At 43.1% G+C, this 21,921-nt stretch overlaps 1 protein-coding gene across 1 annotated transcript in view; it reads right to left on the reverse strand.

Annotated features, from left to right (window-relative positions):
• LOC116430550 (uncharacterized) overlaps positions 1 to 21,921 on the reverse strand; it is a 189,713-nt gene that overhangs the window by 144,445 nt on the left and 23,347 nt on the right. The window contains exon 17 of the mRNA XM_076371820.1: positions 9,735 to 9,880. Within this exon, the coding sequence (XP_076227935.1) occupies positions 9,735 to 9,880 (146 nt within the window). The remainder of the gene's footprint in view (positions 1 to 9,734; positions 9,881 to 21,921) is intronic.

Raw genomic sequence — 21,921 nt, forward strand, 5'->3', positions numbered from 1 at the left:
GTTCTACCAAATAATTCAAATATTATGATTAAGAATCGTGTAACAATGTAGAATCTACCTTAATTTTTGTAAACTGAGTTGTGGCATCTGCTAATCAGAAATACACTTATTTCTCTTACTAATGATTTCTTGTGTAAAAAAACGAAAGTGCGGTTGAACGTAGCACTTCCTTCTAAATAATAAATTTATAAATCAAAAATTCCTTATCTGAAACATTTGTTTACATCCCAAGTACCATCTATAAATGATCCACTACGACACTTTTCTAATGCAATAGCATGGTGAAAATATCTCCATCCGAAACAGAATAACCTCACCTTTTAAATTACATTCCACACTTCTTTACTCCTCTAATCACATCGCAAGAGAGATGCTTTCATCCATTTCTCCCATGAAACAAATAACAAGATACCAATTTCCCACAAATTTATACTCAAATATCCAGTCCTCGCTCCGAATAATCCAAAATAATCCTAAAACGCAGTAAGAAAAACCATATCGGAGATGGTACAAGGTGTCCCGAAAAAGCCCATTCCATTGCAGAAGAGCCAATAAAGGTGAAACGATCGGGAAATCGCATCCGTGAATTACGGAATCGGCCCATGGGAACCGCGGTATCTGCGTCTACCGTAGCATTAGACAAAGTAGCGGGGTACGACTTGAAATGGAATCAAGAGACAGAAAATCAAGCATCGAAAAGAACAGACACGCCGGTGGATCGGGTGTATCCCTGTAATCTGGCGCTAGTTAGACGGGGATCCTAGGCCATGATTGGTAACGACCGAACCCCTGACGCGATCCCGAGTACAGGCGTGCAACTTTAAGCACCCTGCACACATTGAAACATGTAGCGATGCATCGAATCCTAGATTCCGTAAAATCTGCATCGACGTCGGTTCCCCTCGACACTGCCAACAGTTTTCAGTTTCTCCTGCGATGTTAGCGATGGAAGATACGCTTCAAAGTATTCGGTTAGTTTCCAACTCCAGCACCACTACCAATGATAGGTATATCAAAATGATCCATTCCAAGATTTCTATTCTTCAATTATTGAAACGATGAAAATGCTTTTGTGAGACATTTCTAAATACATTTCCATCTTTGCACTAGTGCAACGAGCGCTTGAAATCTTAAGAAACTCTCCTAATTTTAGTAACAAATCATACGTGATCGGTTAATTTTCAGAAAACTGAATTAGGGTGGTAATTTTCAGTGAGATCTAGTTATATTGCTATATATATAAAAACTTAAATATCATACTGTTATGTAATATATTTTAAATAGATAATCAGTTTTAATCAAATTTGATGTCTTTATAAATGCTGTAGTAATTGGCAAAGTTACATAGCTGAGTGTCTTTATATAAAAACGGGATACCCCGTTCTCAGTATGCAATGTGTTAATTAGATAACTAACCGCTCAGATAAATACAGACTCGAGAAAACTGTCTGCAGAGGGTGTTAGCGACATTCGATCGTACATATCCAGTGCATATCTACAGTACATGCATCGCAAAATGTTCACAGTATCATGAAACCTGTGACTTGACGCATGCATCGAAACATGTTTGATCGTGTGTAGAGGGCTTTACTCTTTCTCTCTCTTTTCCTCGCGGCGCGCCTCGCCGCGTGGGAAAGTCGTTTACCCTTCTCTCTCTCCGCCGCGAGGAGGAATCTCTTCATCGTCAAGTAGCCCCGGCAGGACGTGGATTATCTTGGCCGGCGTGTGCAATATCTTCGGCAACTACTGCCGGCGCGGCGCAGCGCGGCTGTCGGGTGACTTTCTCGAGTGCTTTCAATTCGATCGTCGACAAAGTGGATCTGATGGATGTCTCGAGGATGACTCGACCGTTTCGAGGGTAGAAGAGGATATTTCATTTTTGTCGTGGACAGGACAGGCTCGCATGAAATAAATTACACGAGGAGAAGAACCAGATGGAGGAGGAGGATCTTCTGAGGAGACCCTACGCGGAGGGATTAAAGTCGCCCCAAAAGTACCGGCTCTGAATGACACCCTTTTACTCAGCTTTGAGTTCCTTTCGACCTGGCCGTAACCCGCGCCTCGTTATTTCCTTATTACGTTTCGACTGCAGCTTTGACGGGTCGTTTCGAGTTTTCGACAACGTTGTTTGGAAGCTTTGATGCGAATGTCGACTGGCGTGAAGGAGGTTGACGCAGAATTCACGGACTTTCGCCTTTTCAAGTTGTTTTGTTATTGGTAGTTTTTGTTGTAGTTTAAGGGTCAAAGACTGTAGGGGGTTCCACGTACATAGGAATAATAAATATAGAATAAGAATTGTCCATAGGAAACTCTTCCTCCAAGAAATCACAGTTACCTTCATTCACGAAAATCAAATTTTTCCGAAGTTCAGTTTCTCTATACAGTGAATATTTCAATAATAATGTATTCCAACAGTAAATCTGAACAACCGATCGATCGAAACGATCCACTTGGAAATCCGCGCGTAGACATTACCTCAAGTAGAACAACCCAGCAATGAACAGACAAACGACGCAGCCGAGAACACCAAACGTTCGAAGTCGATTAACTCGATACTTCTAACTCTAGCACAAACTAATTCAACATTTTTGACTAATTTATGAACATCCCCACGTCCGTGTCCCTCTCCCCTACATACGAAAAGCAACTACTCCCATGAATCGTCGCACCAGGTTCAAACCAGAACCAACGACTCGCAAAGGCTCTCGAAAGGCATTCCCAGCAGGCATCGTATACCCGAAGAGGGTCGAAAATTTCCAATGCAAACGCACGATTAAGTTGCACAGTCGAAGCCGTTTACGACGGGGGCTGACGCGGAACGGGACAAGTATCAAAAATTCCAAATACAAACACGATTAAATTACACAGTCTCGTAAACGTTTCTCCCTTACGGTTCATCCGTCATTAATTCTAGACGTCATAAACGATTTAACGACCAACGCAGTTTTCTTTCCGCGTACGAACGTTGAATCGAAATGCGCCAAGCTAGGCTCCCGTCCTAGGAGCCTGGGAGCAGCGACCATCGTTTTTTGCGGCGCACGCATATCGGGCTGCGGCGAGCGAGGTTAGTTCTAATCAACACGACGATCTCACTCCCGCTAACGAACCAGTCGCCGGCCGCCGCCCTCGTTCGCGGTGCGCTTTAATTATCCGGCCATCGGATGATCGAGCGTTCGGAATACTTCCTGACCGTAGCAACGATACGGGCGGGGGCCGAGGATCGGCGACAACGCCTCGCTCCATCGCGACGCACCCGTGACACGATGATGACCGGCTATCGGGCAACCAGTAATTGAAATCGTAAACACCGGCTGGTAATGACCCGTCGACTTTATGCGCTCGCGTCGACACCGTCTGCGGTCCCGCGTACAGGACCAGGCCTCCGCGGACTTAAACCGCCGCGACGCGTCACTGCGGTTTGCCCGACGGACAGGTATGCACGCGTCTTCCTCTCGCAAACTGGATAATAATGCCGATACTTGGATTTTTCTTCTTCGGGCCATCGACTCCGCAACGATACCCTTTTTTGGCAGGGCTGCGCGTTCGCTCTTTTTGCACGCCGATGCTTTCGCCGTTCCGATGGTGTTGAGTTTCTTTCGGTGGGATCCTCTTGGATGATGTTTTGTCATATTTCGTGCATGCTGATATTGAGTTTCGTACGAGGGGAGAATAGGCTTCACGTGGAATGCCTTTGCTGCGTGTTATTTATGAAGCTTTCCTGTGGTTAACCATGGTGAATGTTAGGTTCGTTAAGGGGTGGGTTTCGGAAATTTGGAGATGAATCTTGCGTTGAGCTGTGGTTCGTTGTTAATGTACACTGATCTGTTCGTTCAACTTTCAATTACCTTTCAGTGTATTTATTCTGTTGAAATTCTAATTTGAATTCTTTTTTCTAGAATTCTAATACTTTCCCTGATTTCTACTGACATTTGTAATGATACTGGAGAGAAACTTTGGATTATTCGAAAAATTTCGACGGTTTCATTATATCGTAAGCTACCGGTGAGAATGGGAAACGCGTACCGTCGGAATCACGGAGCGACCTTCGAGCATCGACCGTTTGAAGAATCTGACCGCAAAAACCTATACCGGGGACTAGGGTACGCTACCGGGTGTAAGGTTGCGCGTGCGGTACCGCATCCTTGCGTTAGGTGCAGCACGCGTTGCTTGCATGGCAGGTGTGGCTCGAGGCTCGTAGTAGTGAAACATTGTAATCGTTCGAGATTATCTTTGCCCGGGGCGGTTGCCACAGATACGATCTACAAATGCTTTTGCCATTAAACTGTGAATCTGATGCATCTACAATGTGAAGCAAAAATGTGTAGGATTAGACGAAACGGAATGAAAAGTAGTAATGACACTTTCGGTTCCGAACACATCTCGATTTGAAGTGAAATTTAATGTTCATAATAAAATATCTGATACAATAGATTCTCCCGGAATTAAGATCGCATGAAATTGAGGTTCCATTTCATTATTCATATATTAGTTTCACTTCAATATCCTCCTAGAACATAACACGAATGAAACTCATTCATACGTTACCAATCAGCACGTTAAATGTCGATTTCACGAAGCGAAGTACTCGAAATGAACAAAATATTATATAAAACTACTACATCTTGACGAATCATCGCAGTAGTTAGCGTTACTTGCAACACGGAATCATTTTCAAATAATATTAACTGAGGGAACTGTAGTAATTCAATTTAGATCACCGATAACCCTCATGCGTATAATTAAACCCGCTAAACGTCCGACCTCGATCAACTAGTATCACGATGAAAAATCACGAAGAATTCTCCGTCCCCGAAGCTTATCCAAGAATGCAGTAAAGTACAATTAACGCGAGCACGGTTTTCAGATAGCGCGAAACCTAATAAAACCGGCGGAACGTGAACATCCAGTCGGTTCTGGTTTTCGCGAACCGATCCAGAAAAATGAGGCTGCTCCTGTAGAACACCTGCTGCTGCTCGCCGATCACGGTGAAAAATGCGTCGAAAAAGGGAGCAAAAATTGCTGGAAAAAATGCACGGACAGGCGCAAGTTTACACGGAAACGATTTCAGTGGAACAGCCCGGCTTTTCACTGCATGGAGGATCGATGAGGATGACTTCTCGCTCGAGAACCAACCCCGGCCTCCGCCGCGAAACTCTCTTGCGCAGTTAAACGGCGGCCGTGAGGGGTAAAAAAGCAGCGGAGCAGGTGCAAAATATCCGCGCAGACAGTTTTACATCGGAAATAGAAGAGCAAGAGTCGGTTCGGCTCGCCGATGACTCAGAGGCTAGGTTTCATCCTGAGAAGACCGAGTCCTTGACCAGGGTTTCGCTCTCGTATAGGAATTAGTGATAATTATATGGGGCTAGCACCTGCACGCACCTGCAAAAACCCGGGACGCCCTGTTCTCTCCCCTGCGTTGCCTTCTTCACGGCGAACGCGTCGGTCAGTCACGGCGCGACGACGGCTCGAGGGGTGGGGGCAACGGAGAGATCGCAGAGACCGATGGACAAAGTCGGAACAGCTTCATCGTTGAACCGGAATCGTTCATAGAATGGAACTCGGAAAATTACGTTCTTTGAATTTCTCTTAGCGACTCGTAGCGAGAGGTGGTTATTTGAGAATGATCGAGAGTGAATGATAATATAGAGCAAATGGAAGATTTGTTGAATCGAACGAGATCGAGAGGGAATTTTAAAGGAAATTCGATATTTAGATGGAGTAGCAGTCATTTGTAATCGTTCCGATGAGGACAGAGAAGTATTAACCTTGATTTCCAGTATTCTGTGGTGTTAGGTTATCCACTGAATCGCTGCTCTGTTCATTTGTAAATGAATGTGCCTATTATCATCGTCTACATTCGTACAGTCGCATTTCTTTCGTTCGACTCATGACCAATTGTAAATGAAAATTTCCCGATCACGTTTCTAAGCTTCTAGCTGTCAATGACGAGTACACTCGTCACGAGAGAATAACAATTTTTGTAATGACGAGTGTATTATTGATTCAATGAGGATCTAGTATTATTTCCTTGCAAATTCAATTGAATTTTACAGCTACTGCGCGTAGTCTGCGTTCGACGAGTATACTCGCCGCATTGTTCCAGTGACACGACGCAGATGTACGCTTTCGAAAAGGGCAGCACGGCCGAGAGGTTAGCATTTCCATCCCAGAGCGAGATACTTTCTTCGCCGAACGCAGCGTTCCCCGACGAGTCTAGTTTTTGCGAAGTTTAATTACGGGTTTGACTAGAAATTTCCGCGTTTCGATGCGCGTAGTAAAACGGTCGGCGCATCTGTCCGCAGGAACGGAAGGCCCGAAAAAAACTTTGTTCGTGGCGAAGTTCCGTGTTACAGCGACATACCTTCGGCCGCGAAGGAAAAGAAACGCGCACGATAATCTGGTTAAAATCGCGGAGAAACGGCAGGATGCAGAAAGAAACGATGAACTGCGGAAAATATCGGGGGATTCGAAACAGGGCGGAGCGTTAATGGCGAATATAGGCATGTTCCCGTTTCAGCTACTAATTTCCGTTTTCTGTCCAGTGCTGCTCGCGTTCAATTGATACCGCGAGCCGGTCATTAACCACGATTTCGTTTTGAATAAAGTCCGGCTAACGAGCGAGCCGCATAAAACGGACGAGATGGGAATTTATAAGGGAACAGCCGCTGCAACCTTTGCATGGTGGCTGTGTGCTTATATTCTGCGGGGAAAATATTGCTCTTATAACTATATTCTCGGCTCAAATTTGAAATAACGTCCGTTCCGTTTTGGATCAATTTGAACTTAAACTATATTTCAGCTGAAATTTATGTCTTCGAACGGGAAAGATACTTTTTCTTTACAGACGATGGTAATTAACGAACTCTGCCGTTGAACGGACACTTCGAATAACTTCGGAAATAGAAAATTATATTAAATACGGATTACATTACGATAACTTGCGTTAAGGCAACGTGTCAGACTCGCAATGAAGATTTCCAACATCTAACAGACAAATATCACTCGAATTCAAAGTAAATGTTACTCTTCTGCGATCGATTGTTACACTTAAGAGCAAACATAGAATATACAATTTTCCTTTTTTTCCAGTAAATTACTAATGAGTAATCGTATCGATCAGAATCGAGAAAGAGAACATACAAGTTAATTAATATCGTTACAACGAAATCTCACGAGACGTTACCAGAATTAAAAGTCGAACGTCCGAACGGATTAATTCTCGAACAGAGGAAAGCATCTTTAACGAAACATCTTGAAGTCCCAACGAAACGTTACATTATCGGCCGACGGGTTTACGTTTATGCAAACAGAGAATTTATAGATTTATTTATCGACCTCGAGGGCCTGTCCCGAACCTCTCGTTCGAATCGTACTTGATTTCCGACCGGTTATTTACGGCCGGACAGATTTTCGAATCTGCGATCGTTAAAAAATTCGGAGGAGGATACGTGGGCGTGAAAACGGCCCGCCGTTTCGGCTGGATGTATTATTTACACGCGTCGAAAGCGGCACGTCCGTAAATTTCTACGGTAATGCCACGTTTACGACTCAATACCGGGAACGAATTCCGCGCAACGTCTATTCGTATCGACGGGGGTGGACACGCCGACGTTTTTCGCCGTTGGCCTGCCCTCTCCGGTGACTCCTTTTTACGCGCCACCCACCTGCTTCTGAATTCCATTTTACGTTGAGACTCACCGGTCTCGAAAAACCACGCCGGCATTCGCGAAATTAAACGGCGGTTTTACGATTGTTCCCCTCCGTCGACGTCCGCTGATCGAACAAGTTTTAGGTGACGCCTCGCGACAGTTCGCCGGACGGCGAATCTCCGCTGCAAACGTTCGCTAGACTCGGACAATTTCGTTCAACCCCTTCAGACCTGGCGCACATTATAATGCGCGCTGTTTTACTACTTCAACATCCGACGACGTATTCAAAGTGTGACAGGCGACCATACGTATACGCTTCGAGCCTATTTCTATACAAAAATAGTCTAGTACCAGTATTTTCTTCGAAATAACGTCGTTACTGATGGTGAATTGAATAATTTATCGTTGTCAGAGATATGTAAATATAATTTTGTAAAATCAGGCCTGAAGGAATTAACGTATTTACTCCTCGAGAACCGAAAATGAACTTTCCATTTAGAGACTACCAAGAATGTGTCTGAAAAATTTATGTCGACGTATTCTAATTGGATCATCCGGAAACATTTCAAATCACTCGAAGTTTCTTTTTTCAGAAGCAACCGTACTTTATCTGAAATAAGGAAGATTTAACGAAGATAAATCGACGAGTCGTATTTTATCGAAGGTGATTAAAGTAATCAGAGCATGTAAAGTAATGTTCTAAAAAGCGATGGTAATTAACATGTCGAATACCATGGATTTCTCCGGTGAACCCCGACGAAATTGCTATAATCCACTCGATTGGCCGACAGTTATTTGAAAAGATTTCTATGCTATAAACAATGCTACCTAATTCGGCGACGTTCAGTAAGATAAACGTGCAACCACAAGAACGCTATTCAATTAAGTAATTTGCGTCGGTGCTGGGAAAGTAATATTCATTAGGAAGCCGATGCTTACCGAAAGGGTAACGTAATGAGCGAAATAACTGTGAGCATTCGAGCAGTATGTAGCACACCGAGAAACCGGACGACCCGTGTCCGGCGTGGCTCATCGAAAGCGGAAGCTTTGACGTACGGCCGCGGCACGACAGAAGTAGTTTGTAACGGGTTGCGTTCCCGCGTCAGAAAACGCGAAGATCCGTGGCGACGATACGTCGGGATTGAATTCGAATGGCTTTTGGCAGCAGGCATAGTCGTTATTCTAATTTATTGCGGCCGTTCGCGCTGCCAGCGCCGACGTGAAACAATAAAGCCGAACGAAGAAAGAGATAAAGGAAGAGAGAAAGAGCGGAGCCTCTCTCCGGCGTGTAGTAACATTAAATAACGAGACGGCCGTGGCCGTGAAAGAGATTCGATCTAAAGTGCCGGTTACAACGTTGTCGTAACAACTTTCTTCTTCTCCTTCCACCGCGGCGGCCTATCGCGCCCGCTCGAAACGCACGCGAGAGTCTTTTATCGATTTATCGCCGCCATTTTTCCGCGGATCACTGAAAAAAAGGATCTAACCACAACGCTTTCTGCCCATCGAGAATTACTAAACTGTGACTGCACTTATTTTACGCGTTCTAGAATTTCTTCGAGCCGCGGGGCGAGATTTTTGAGAAAGTTCTATGAGTTGATCAATTTTGGTGGAAAGAACTATTGAGGTGAAGAGATATTTGTCGGACTTCAATATCTGTGAATTCCTTTTTCAGTCTTTCGGTATCTTTGAGAATAACATAACAGGGAACAAGAATGGTGAAACTAATTGTCTTAACCCTTTGCACTCGGAAGTTTCTCGCTAGAAATATTTAACATATTTTAACGAGACAAAGACGATGTTCTTTGAAGCTAACTCGATGGGAAATTAGAAGTATATCGAGAGATATTTATTCTAATATTTTACGTATCGAGCCATTATACAAACATTAAATACCAGATTTATTGCGAAGGGTTAATAATATAATAACAATTCTATTATAGAGCTCTTTCGACCGATTCTGAGAATGTCGAATTTGAACGTCTTGCGGGTCTATAGAAACATTCAAGACATCGGAGCAATGAATGAACTTATCCCGAATTTCGTAGAAATCGCATGTTTCGGTGGAATTCAGATGCGACTTACCTTTGAGCTGCGTCGACTCGATGGCGAACATATTCAGGGCCAGCAGTTGAAGTAGCCGCGTCCCAGGAAGCGGCAACGGTGAATGTTGCAGCAGCGCTCTGAATTCCTTCAGCATTTGAACCCCGGCCTCCTGGAACGTCTCCATTCTGAAACGAGCGAGTAATCGATTTTCCAATAAACGTTCCCGTTATCGTCTTAATTCCGTCGTTAAAACGTTTCTAACGCGCGAAGCATCATCCGCCCGCGACTTACTCGATCACCGAAATAGTATCGCGAACAGACAATCTGACAGACAATCCCGCTGGAAAACGGGAAGGGGTGAATGAATAACTGAAAAGACAGCCGTGGCAAGTATTAGTCACTCGACGGGGATGTTGCATATTTCAGGGGTTTCGGTCTGGATAAGGACGTCGACCTCAAACTTGCGAAATGCCGAGTCGTTTTTGGGAAGGGTATTTCTTTTTATTTATTCTGGGACTACCATTTTCTCTGTTACTCGTTTATACGAAAAACAATACGTATTTTAAATCTTTACAGTCGGAAGGTTAAAATTTTAACATTTAATATTTAATATCGTATGTCATGTTATATAATTACATCATAATAATTAATAATATTAACATAGGTTATATTCATTGATTCATTATTTTTATTTAATAACTGCATGATTTAGGAGATTATAATAAGGGAAGTATGATTTTGAAAAAAATATTCAAATATCAACGCTTTTTAGTTTGTAGTTCTTTAAACTTAAAAAGTTTCTGTCACTAAAAATGATTTTCCAGTGGCACTGTACACGATTTAAGAAGAGATATTCAATATTAAAGGTACAGGTAGCAAAGTTATATAATACCATAAAATTACGTCTCGTTAATGTCGTGTGTGAATTATTTAATGCTATTTATAAAATGACCGTGTAATGGCAATATACAATAGTACCTCAGGTGTTAAGTGTGAGTATCCGCAAGCAGCCGGAAGTTCAACGAACATTATCGCTTCAATGATAAAAATTTCATCCACGCCGTACCAAAACCTGTCCGCGCCGGGTAAATCCTTGCGAAAAAGGAAAAGACTCGTCGGCACTTTTGAACCTCGCCCGGTATCCGTTGCAAACATATCCGACGCTTGTTCTCGCCGCTTCAGAACGATTCGAGCTGCATTCTGACGAGTCCAAATCGAGCTCAGATATATCAGACGTTGTAAATTAAAAGGAAGGAACTCGTATCTCCCGTGCGCAGAGCTCCGAAATGTTACTGTTTCAAGCTTACAATTTTTTTATGAGTCAGGCTATTTTCATCCCGAGGAAGACATATATATAATGATATGTAAATCGAAACGTACGGAAAATATTCAATAAATAATAACTGCAGCATCAGTTGCGGATATTTATCAATATTTCATTCATTTAGAAGCACTTGATAGAGGAGAATTATGTATTCCTACAAAAATAATTGATCACCAGAAGGAAACTCACAACGAATCGTCAATTGTCAATTACAAAGACCCATAGTTGTCTTTTCACATTTAATAAGAAATTACCTAATTTCTAGACCGAAGTCTCTATAGTACATCGAGTAAAACTGATTTGCTTACAATTATTAACACTATAACTACCGAGCAATTAATGCGATTAACTTGTGATCTTTATAAAAATTGTGACAATAAGTCTTTCGTTATTTCTTCACATATTCGTTACAATATTGATGTGAAACTATTTTTCAAATCATTTCGGGTATACCACCTATCGGGTATTATAAAGCGAGGGGTTAAAATTTTAGAAATTAAAGGTTTAAAAGTAGTCAATCAGGATACACATTTACCTACCTCCATCAATCAAAATTGTCTCGAACATTTACGAGATAATATTTATAAATTACAATAATATCTATAAAATTCAAGCAATTCAAATAATATTTATAAAATGCAAATAAATCAAACGATATCTATATAAAATTCAATGCGAGTCAAATTGGCTCATTCGCTAAATCCAACGTGAACAAAAGCAACCCTTAGAACACTCGTTAGAAGCAGCCAGCATCGTGTAGATCGCGAAAGGGCTGTCCGAGGTAGCCTCGTACCCGTGTTCCAATAATTAACCGTAACTCGCGTTATCGGAGCGGCGAACTTATCCGCCCAATAACACCATCAATTTTCCCGGGGATCGGCTCGCCCAATAAATAGCCGTTGCCCGACGCGCAAGGCAGCCGGCCCATTTTAATTAGAGTATCCAATTATTTATTTGCGAAATTCCTCGATAAGACGAGTGCGTGGCAGAGTGAAAACATTCCGCCGCGGAATGCGCCCCGCGCGCACGGGGGGATTTAATTAACCGGCGACGCCGTTTTTCCGGCAGGGGGAAAATTTATTTCGCGGCTAACGGTTCCGCGCGGGATTCGCTCTCGGCCTGGCCGAGCTACCGTGCCGCCGCGGGAACCTCGCAATTACGATCATTTTAATTGGAAGACAGACTTAATATTACGACGCGTCGGTCGCCCGACAAATCAACCCGATAGGCTCTTCATCTAATTGGATGAACTGCTCGCGTTAACCGAATCAAAGGCGATCCCGCGCCCGCGCCGCGATGTTTATGCAAATGCGCGCCAACTTTTCCCGGTGGAACTGGGCTAAAACGGAATTCGGTTTCCTGCGCGAACGGAAATCTCTCGAGTGACGCGGAATGAATGAACGCTGGAGCCACCGTGCTCGTCAATATGGATTTGGAGATTCGGCGAATAAATAGCTTCACTTCGATGGTGTAATCGATATATGAAAAATCTATCGTTACGATTTTTATGAGGATTACATGTTAACTCTTTGTAACATAATTATTTTTCTAGTTCTGTGACGACTTTGATTTCAATTTTTCTAGTTTTGATGTGTCATTTTAGGTATGAAGTGCTTGCAGTATTTGAAATTTAGGTTTTCAAAGGATTGTTCAGGCGGAATTTATAATATCAAAATTCAAATGTTTAGTTTATTATTGTTTCTATTTTTTTAAAGGTATTGCAATTCTTAAAATATTGTCGTTCGCCTTGCACATTTTATTTTACAATTAGAGCATGCCAAGCAGTCACTATGCTCGCCTTGAGAATATGCGGTTGTTTTATGTAACTTACCATCTAACCGATTTTTAAGATTTCTAGGAAAAACTAGTTTTGTCACGCCTGAGTTGACTTCATAGCTCAAAGAATTAATCACGTTACACGCTCGGTTGTCTGGTGTTAATATCGTCATCGATATTATTACTCCAAGTTACAAGCGAAAGTACATATTAAGACAATTAACGCGAACGCTCCGAGAGAAAGAATGAAGCACGGATTAGAATGAAGGACGTGCTTCGAGGTAATTTGCACGTGATAAAAATGCTCGAACACCGTTTCACATGCGAGTCGTGGCAATTAACCCCTAAGGTAATGATAGAACAACTAGATTAACCATTTAATCGCCCGGACTCTTAAATTTAGTCACTTCGATGAATAAGCCGTTCACCCTAATTACACGGTTGCGAAGTAATACACTCGCTTAATTAAGTTCCAATCTAATAAAAACACTATCAGATAGCGCGGTCGCAATCAAGCAGACAACGAAAGCTACAGACGTTCGCTCGCGTTAGTACCAATTTCGAATCATTCGGATGCGCGTTTTCCAGGCAATCTAACTCGACGGATTCAGCCAATTACTGTTTCCGCATGAAACGCGAACGCCACGCGAGAAGGAAACGCCGAGATACGTGTCTGAGCGCGGTGGCTCGCTTCCCGACCGAGGAAAAGTTACACGATCGTCGTATTAACGTGCCGAGATATCGCGAGCGAACATCCTAGGCTCCCGAGGTTTTGACGGATCTCGCAGTGAGGATCGAGCGAGAAGAAACGAATCGCCCCCTAAGCCGGCGTTAATCACGCTTCGTTCTGGCCGAATGATAAAGGGGAACGCCGGGTGCTCCCGTGAGACCCACTAAACAGGCATCCTCTCGTAAACACGGCCGACGATCTCACGTAGCTAGGTACTAGGTACCCAGGCGCTATCTTTCCCACAACCTCGTTCTCTCTAGTCGTGGATCCGTGCTCCACTAAACCGTCCCCGGCGCGACCTCCCTCGAGCCCGCGATCCAGGGAATTTGTAACACGATCCATCTTGCAACCCCGGCTCCTACGTATCTGCCAGGATCTACCATTAGATCATCCTGCTCCGATTAGATGCAGGTAAAACGGCTTCCTCGTGCAAAATCTTTAACCCTCCGCAATCCTACATCGAGTCGGACTTGATATTCAGCTTCATTTCAATGTCTACGTATTTCTATGAGTTTCAGTGTAATTAGTTGTGTTGTAGAAGCGTGCGATATGAAGATACTACTGATTTGTCGGTTACTCGCGGTCGACCACGGATTTGAAAGGTATTGGACACTTTTCATAGTAATGTTTTACTGGGGAACTTTGCAAACATTGTATGAAATGGAACAACGTAACGGAATTGTTAAATAGTTTGTATAGTGAATAGGTTGTTATATTCACGTCGAACGTGTTTTCCTTATTGCGGTGGTTTTAAATCGATAGGTGTATTAATCGTTCTTATCGTCTCGTTTTCATTGAATTTTCTACGCTGATGGAATCCAGGTTCTATGGAAAAGAATATTATGCAGTTCTCACGATTAAGGAATATTTGGAATTCATAATTTGTCATCGGCGATGGGATAAATTCGCTCATTATACGAAATACGAATAGGGCTGGCGATCGGGAAAAGAGTTGACAATAAACAGACGTTTGGTAGATAAATGAGTAGCGGTTAAATAATAAAAGTTGACATATCCGAGCAGTAATTATGTCAATTAAATTTAAACATCGTGTTCTCAGATATCGGATAATCAGGAAGTACCTAAGCCGCAGCACTACTCACCGTTCGTTATCCTAACGATAATTGCCAAGCGATTTCGTTAATATTCGTTAGCGAGCCGATGATATTCCCATTATTATTTCAGGAATAATAAAACCGTCGTTGCTCCCGTAATCGTAATAATAGTCTCCGAGCGGTGCATTAATGCCAGGTAATTTATAGTCTTATCAACGGCTGCTAAGCAACTCGACCGGAAGATATAATTCTAACGAGGGATCATTGGAATTATCAACAAGAACAGCATTCGAAACGCGGAAACGTGGCCGGCCGATTATGTCAGTGTTCGAATGATGAAAGAAATTGCGTGCGTTCTGACCGCGGGAAAAATCTGAAATATTAAATCATGCGCGCCATTCGCGGATCGATTTAATCCGTAACCGAAGTTTCATCTATAATTAGAGTTTCAAGCTGTGGGAATTTGTCAATTACGTTCCTACTCCTATTACAAGATCAAGAATCCAATTTCATTCGAGTACCCCGCAACGAAAGAATTCCTCGAACGAGGTCGCGAGGATTGAAGCTCCGATTTCACAAATTAAAGTTTCGTTATGCAGTCTTTTTTGAACCGTGCCAAACTGAGTCATTAGTTTGAAAATAATAAAGTGTCACTTTTTCTTACGGACAGTTACAGATTTCAAAATGAACACAAATTTTTAAATTTGTATTTGACCGAAAAAACGTATATCTATATTATACACATATTTTCGATGCAAGATAAATGCTAAATAACATTGTGAAATCCGTCTGAAAACTTTTCGAAACCAACTTTGTACTAGTTTAACACGGGTCGAAGTTCAATACTGCATACTTAATACCCATCTAGCACTGATGGTACACTTACAAATTTCAAACATTTAACTCTCCACTACGCAATTTACAGGTTACACTAAAACTTTAGCCATAGCTCAAGCTTAGTGCTGACCTAACACTGATTCAGCATTTGTCACTTTGAAATACTTCACCCTGCGTTGGTTAATTTATAAACACCTCCACCAAGGAACTACATATAAAATCACCAACTAAGGATTATTTCCTGATCACCAACAGATTCATTAAAAATGCAGATCAATTTCCAATCGCCTTATCTTTTAACACATTAAGTCAAAAACAAACTCATAAAAACTCCCATATATACTAAATAGTTTTCTTAATGAAATTTGCAATCAGATTCACCAAATCCAAATGCTATTTATTTATTTTTCATATAAATAACATATTACTTGTCTATCATTAATCTGTAACATTTATAGACACAGAATAAGCGTCAAAGAAATCATAGGACAAGAGGTTAATGAATCATTTATTTCCGGAGACGTATTCGAGCTACGAACGAAAAGAATACCCGACTGATCGCTGGAAAATGCTTGTTCACGCGGCGTGAATTTCGTGATTTCCAGCGCACGAAGCGGAAATAAAATTATTGCCGGAAAGAGCTGCAAAGGCGAAACTGGGTCTTAAAGGATTCCATCGGGACAGCGGGATCGTGGAATAAACCAGTCAGCTGACGAAGCGAGGGGTCGCGCGGTCCCGTGCCGAGCGTCCCGAAATTGGAATACTGCCAACGCGTATCCTTAATAAAACACGAAGCTTTACGGCCGTGCCACAAGTCAAGCTAAAGCTTTCCCCCCGATGGCTCACGCGAGGGAACCGTTGAGCCGTGACTAACGTGCGAACGCGCGTTCGCTTTCAATTTTAATGGAAATTCGCGAGTCCTTCGCCCATGCACCTTCGATGCATTCAGTTCTGAGAAAACTCTTCGAGCGAAAGAAATATCCGTTGCAAACATGCAGAGAGTATTTCTCTAATTTTTATCCATTACTTCGTCAAGCGACAGTTCGAAGTAAACGTTTCGTTAGTCGGTGGTTAGTTGGAAATCAGTTTTTAGAAGCGAATTAAGAAAAGGAAATATAAGTGATAGAGAAGTAACCTTAATGAAGACTATAAAGGTGTAACACGAACTTCTGCTATCCAACGGGAAACGTTAAATCAGTCTCGTTATCAATCACACGAATCTACCGCATGTAAAGCAGGAAACCGTGCTGAGCACAAAAACAGAAAGCAATCCTTAAAATACCGAAAATAATCACGAAACTCGAGGAAACATGAAAAACTGTGCATTTAGATAGCAATTTGGGACTAACGACGTCGAATTGGAGGAAACAACACAGAAAAGCCGACCGCCGGTCGTTAGAATCACGTTTCGAGTCCGAAGGAGCAGCGATCAATCTTATTTAGGCGGTGGAAAGCTTCTTGCCCGGCGGATTCTAACCACGAAGAGATCGTATGCACGCTGGTCTCGCGAACGACGCGTAACTGCAGGAACGTCTCGATGACTTCCACCGTTTTTCCCGTCAACCTTCGGCCACTTAACCCTCGTCATTACTCTTCGATTTTCAACATAGTCGACGAACTGTAACCCGTACGGAATAGTGCGCTAGGTTGTTATTACACCGGGCACCATAATGTCAAGCGATTCACCAGCTACTAGTTCTCGGCGCTTAGCGACGCGCCTAGCACGTTCGCGTGTTACATTCTGCCCGGACTTCTTAGCCACGTCGTAAACACGCTGTAATTATTAACGCCGGATAACATTCTTCATCGTGCTCGCTCCCGCTGTCCGTTCCGAACACTTCGTTCGCCTACTTCTACCCCGTCGTTAGTTTTTTTTTTTTTTTGCAATCATCGCGCGCGGTGGAGCGCGGACTGCTAACTGCGTTTAGGAAGAGTACTGTGCTCGTATGTGAGACTTTAGTTTGTACGATTCGAAATTCGAAATTCGAGATTTTAGTGAACTGTCCGGTTAGCGACTGAGATGATTTTACTAGTTCGCAACGAGATTTATCATAATGGAACTGAAATAAGGATGATAGACAAAGATTTGACTCTGGAGGAATTTTAGAAGGCTGATAGGCTCGTAGATTGGAAGATCGAGCGATTGGTATATGGATAAATTGATAGACTAATAGAGTAGTGACTGAAATTCGATGTTACTATTCCGAATCTCTTTTTATAATGAAACAAAATCAAGAATAAAGGAAAGAGATTTATCAGGGTTTAACTTATTTCGAATGATATTTGTTACAATGTTCGTTAATCTTGAATTAAGAATCCTTTCGATCGATATTGTAAGTGAATTTTGTGAGTACTAGTAGAGTAAAGTGAAGAATCAATGGAAAATGTGGCGAAATTAAAGGAAAAAAGCCGGTTTCACATTTCTCTGAGATGATCTGCGGGATGGCCCATTTCTGCGAGCATTGAAAGACGAAGAGTTCTTAGAAAGGTTGGGTGAGCAATACAGCTACCGGTGAATAGTGCCAGCTGCGATAAATGCGTACTCGTTTCACGTTCAAGGCGCCGTCCGATAGTCAACAACTGTCAACGACCGCTTCCAGACGCCCTCGCCGAGAATGGAAAGACCATTCTCACGACAGTGAAACTGTCGCTCACGGTCGACCGGCAAGAGCATCTTGCCTTTTCGGACTTGGCTCGAGATTCTATTAGTTCACCAAAGGGATAAGATGTGTTTGATCTCTTATGGTAAACTTGTGCAGCATAAACTGCCTTTTAACTCTTATAGCAAACAATTCCGCGTTAAACTAATGTACAAATTAAAGCTACAATGCTTAACTCCCTTGTCTTACAATTTCTTTCACCACAGTGCATAAAACTGCTTCATCGTTAATAATTTAATAGAAAAAGGAACGAACTTGTACGATACTTGTTCTATGTTCACGTTTACTCTAAAACTTAACGATCGAAATTTATATCTGAAGATCCATGGACCAGTCTAAGACTAAGAATTCTTAGATTCTCAAATGTATTGTAGATATCGTTGAACTTTGATCTAAAAAAAAAGTTTCTCTACCTCCACTATTCTGGTCCAGAATCCTTAGACTCTAGTGTAGCAACTGTTAATTCCCAGTTCTTTAACCTCTGACAAGTCTTGATCGAGTTCCTACGACATTATCGAACCAAGTCACATTTACCAAATCAATTAAACTAATTCGTGTCTCCGAGGCCAGGATTAGCCAAAATCAACTCTCCCAGTTCCAGATCCCAATTCTGTTTCTCGAACTCTAAGTCGATTAAATGGAATTTTCCTGCACTAAATTCATACGATTCGAGTATATTAATTTTAGATCGCTCCAGGTTAATTGCCGTCATTATAAATTCTTGCAATCAAACTCCTCCTGCCCAAGCTTAATATAACTTCGGATATCAGTTCTTAATAAGAACCGAAACAACCGAAGTCTATAACCGTCGACAATGATCCAAGGTAATTCTGGGTGAGATTGTTCTGCTGATACGATGGCCCATCTCATTTACATTGTTAAGTATCTATATTCTCGATCCGTTTCAACGCTACTGTATCTTGCTCGGATCCCCATTTAACTATTCTTTTCATATACAGTGACATTCAAAACTTCCCAGCCAGATCGTTTCTTTCGAACTTTTCTTACACGATAAAGACTTTAAAAACTTTTCGTTATTATGACATATAAAGAACATATCACACTACTGTAAAAAATTCAACGCAATCTGTTCTTTACATATATTCTTTCAGAAATAAATAATTCAGCATGTTCAAAGGTTCTCGAACAGAATGTTCAAAATGAAAATCATGCTTGTTTTCTATTATAATAATAATTTAATGTACAGTCTTTAACATATTACTCTTAGTATTTGGCCATGCTCTTTGTATTAATCATAACGGCAAATCAATGCAGCATGATTCCAAAAACAATCCGGCTGGGAACTTTTGAACACTTATGCATTCATAAATACATATGCATAGTATAGCAGTTTTTTTAAAAAAAAAGTGGGCCACTCTCCCCGACTTACCCTACTTTTAGACGATCGAGGAGCAAGAGCAACACGATTACGACCGACTAACCGAAAAAAAACGGACTAATGACCGGTACTCTAGGTCGGTGTACCAAGTGGCAATGGTGTAAGACGGTTCGTTACACAAGACACAAGGTCTCGCTGTGTGGGGTACACCGCGCGGTAGCGTTGGCATCCTGACCTCGGGCTCTTACTTACACGACGACCTCGCCGCGCTAAGGTGATTTCCTGATGTACGCTTTCCTCTGACGTTACCGGTTACTTATTGAGAGAACTGGGCAATACTACGGAAAAGAGAGGCAACGAAGAAGGATTTATAGCATTCTTCGATCGACCTTTGCCGGCGGATAAATTTCAGGCGAACGCGACTGCGTGAACCGCGCGACACGCGAAGATAACCCCGGCGACGAAGAGGACGCGCGGCTCTTTCGTCAATGATGAATACGCGAACACCTCGCGGACACGAGAACCGTCGCGCTGCGTCGCGCCGATAACGTTGTACCGCTATCTCCGACTGGGAATTATCACCGGGACGCGCCGCGCCGCTCGATTGATGGCGTCAACGACATCGAGCACCTTAAGGGTCAACTGTCGCAGAATTCGTGTTTCACAGTGCGCACTCCATTATTCACTAACGCGGTCCCACACGCGCGCTCGGTCGTTCGTGGATCACCGGAATGGGCCGCAATTTTCTCGTTAAAGGTTTTACGGTTTGAATTATGGCTGTTACTTCCTGGCACTGTCTTCGTCCGACATTTTTCAAGGCTCTGCGAGTAACGTGTTTGCGTGCAGAATAAATAGAGAATAAAAGTGTGCACGCGTTTAATCTAGAGCTGCATTTCGATGAGCCTTCGTGGTACCGAGGATTAATCGAATCGTATGGATAACAAGTAGTAACTCGGAAGATTGAACGTGGGACACACTTCCCATTTCCATCTGCTCCAACGCTAGATCGATCCAAACCTTCCAAACTCCTAAGAACCCCGTCACCTCGGCCCGAATTTGAACGAAAGTAAACCTATCCTCCTTCCCATGACCGAATATCCCCCAGATACTCAAGGGAAGAGGAAAAAAAATCGTCTAGAGAAGAAAGTTCGAGTAGGTTCACCGTTAGCGCGATTATCTGGCGATCAAAAGCGGCGAAGTCGGTCCGGGTTCTCTCGTAGAGGAGAGCGACGACTAGAGCCATGTACTCGTAACGTCGAAGAGGATAGAAATACCCGGGACCAGGTACAGGTTGGCAGAAGTAAGAAGCACAAGAACCAGAAGAAGAAGAAGAAGAAGAAGAAGGAGGAGGAGAAGAAGAAGAACAACAGCAAGAAAGAAAAGGAGAAGGAGGAAGAGAGGCTGAAGAAGAAGACGAAGAAGCTGGAAACTTAACGCTCGTGGTACCTTGGCCACGCCGTCGCTATATCGGCGAAGGAATGGTTATGGTGCCCGGCCCACGCAATCCGCGGGTCATGGACCATGATCTATGGAACCCGCCGGTATGGCCCGTTATGCGCTAAAGTGCAAACTTGTTAGTCATAGGAGAGTTGCCCGATGTCGATGGGACAACGCGGGCTGCCGGGGCAGCCGAAGAAAGCTTTCTCGCGAGGTGAATCCCGCGGTCGGCCCCCGCCTCCTCCTTTCTTCCTACTTCTGGCTCCGTTTCCAATGACCGCGGCCCCTGCACACCGACACAGAAACACAGACCGCATCTCCGTGACACCGACGACTCCGCGGGTCGTGGGGATGCCGTTATGCCCTAAAGTGTAATCTTCCTTCCTCCTTTGCTTTCGCCTACCCACCCTTCTATCCTTCTTTGTCCTTGCTCTCTCCGCGTGAGGCTGCCTCTAGTCGATCCTCTTCCATCCGCCCGGAGACAGAGTTCCCCTCGGCGACGTGCGTGCGCTAGTAATCGTGTCACCGAGCGGAATCGCAAGGGCGAGCGGGTTCATTTCAAGATGCGACGCGTTGCGCACTGGTTTCCAAGTGGCTTCGAAAGATTTATGCGGTAGTCAAACGAAGGCTTGTTTAAATGATTAGTTAACACGTTGACGCCACCGACGACCGGAGCGTCTTAATTGCTTGAAAGCAGTCGAAGAAAGAAATCGATGCCGAATATAAATATTTAGTCACGTGAGTAACTAAATAATAGCGTAACTTGGGAACTACGGTTAATACTGGTTTGTTAATAATTGATTCTGTAGCGGTACGTGGCTCGCAGCGTTGGTAGGAAATAGCATTGACCACTTACAGACGTTTAGGTATAGGCAATTCAGCCTACCCTAAAGTCTGTAAATCGGCGAAAATATTTTACACTTTTTACACGTGCGTAGCTGAATAGGCTGCCCTACCATAAACGCTACCAGCCATGTCCCGTTAAGGCTTCTTCGGCCGCACGGTCGGCGCGGCTCGGAAAAAAGATTCCGAATTAGAAATTCACAATTTTTCCCCTGCCAAAAAAAT

Source organism: Nomia melanderi, chromosome 11 (assembly GCF_051020985.1).
Source record: "Nomia melanderi isolate GNS246 chromosome 11, iyNomMela1, whole genome shotgun sequence".
NCBI lineage: Eukaryota > Metazoa > Arthropoda > Insecta > Hymenoptera > Halictidae > Nomia > Nomia melanderi.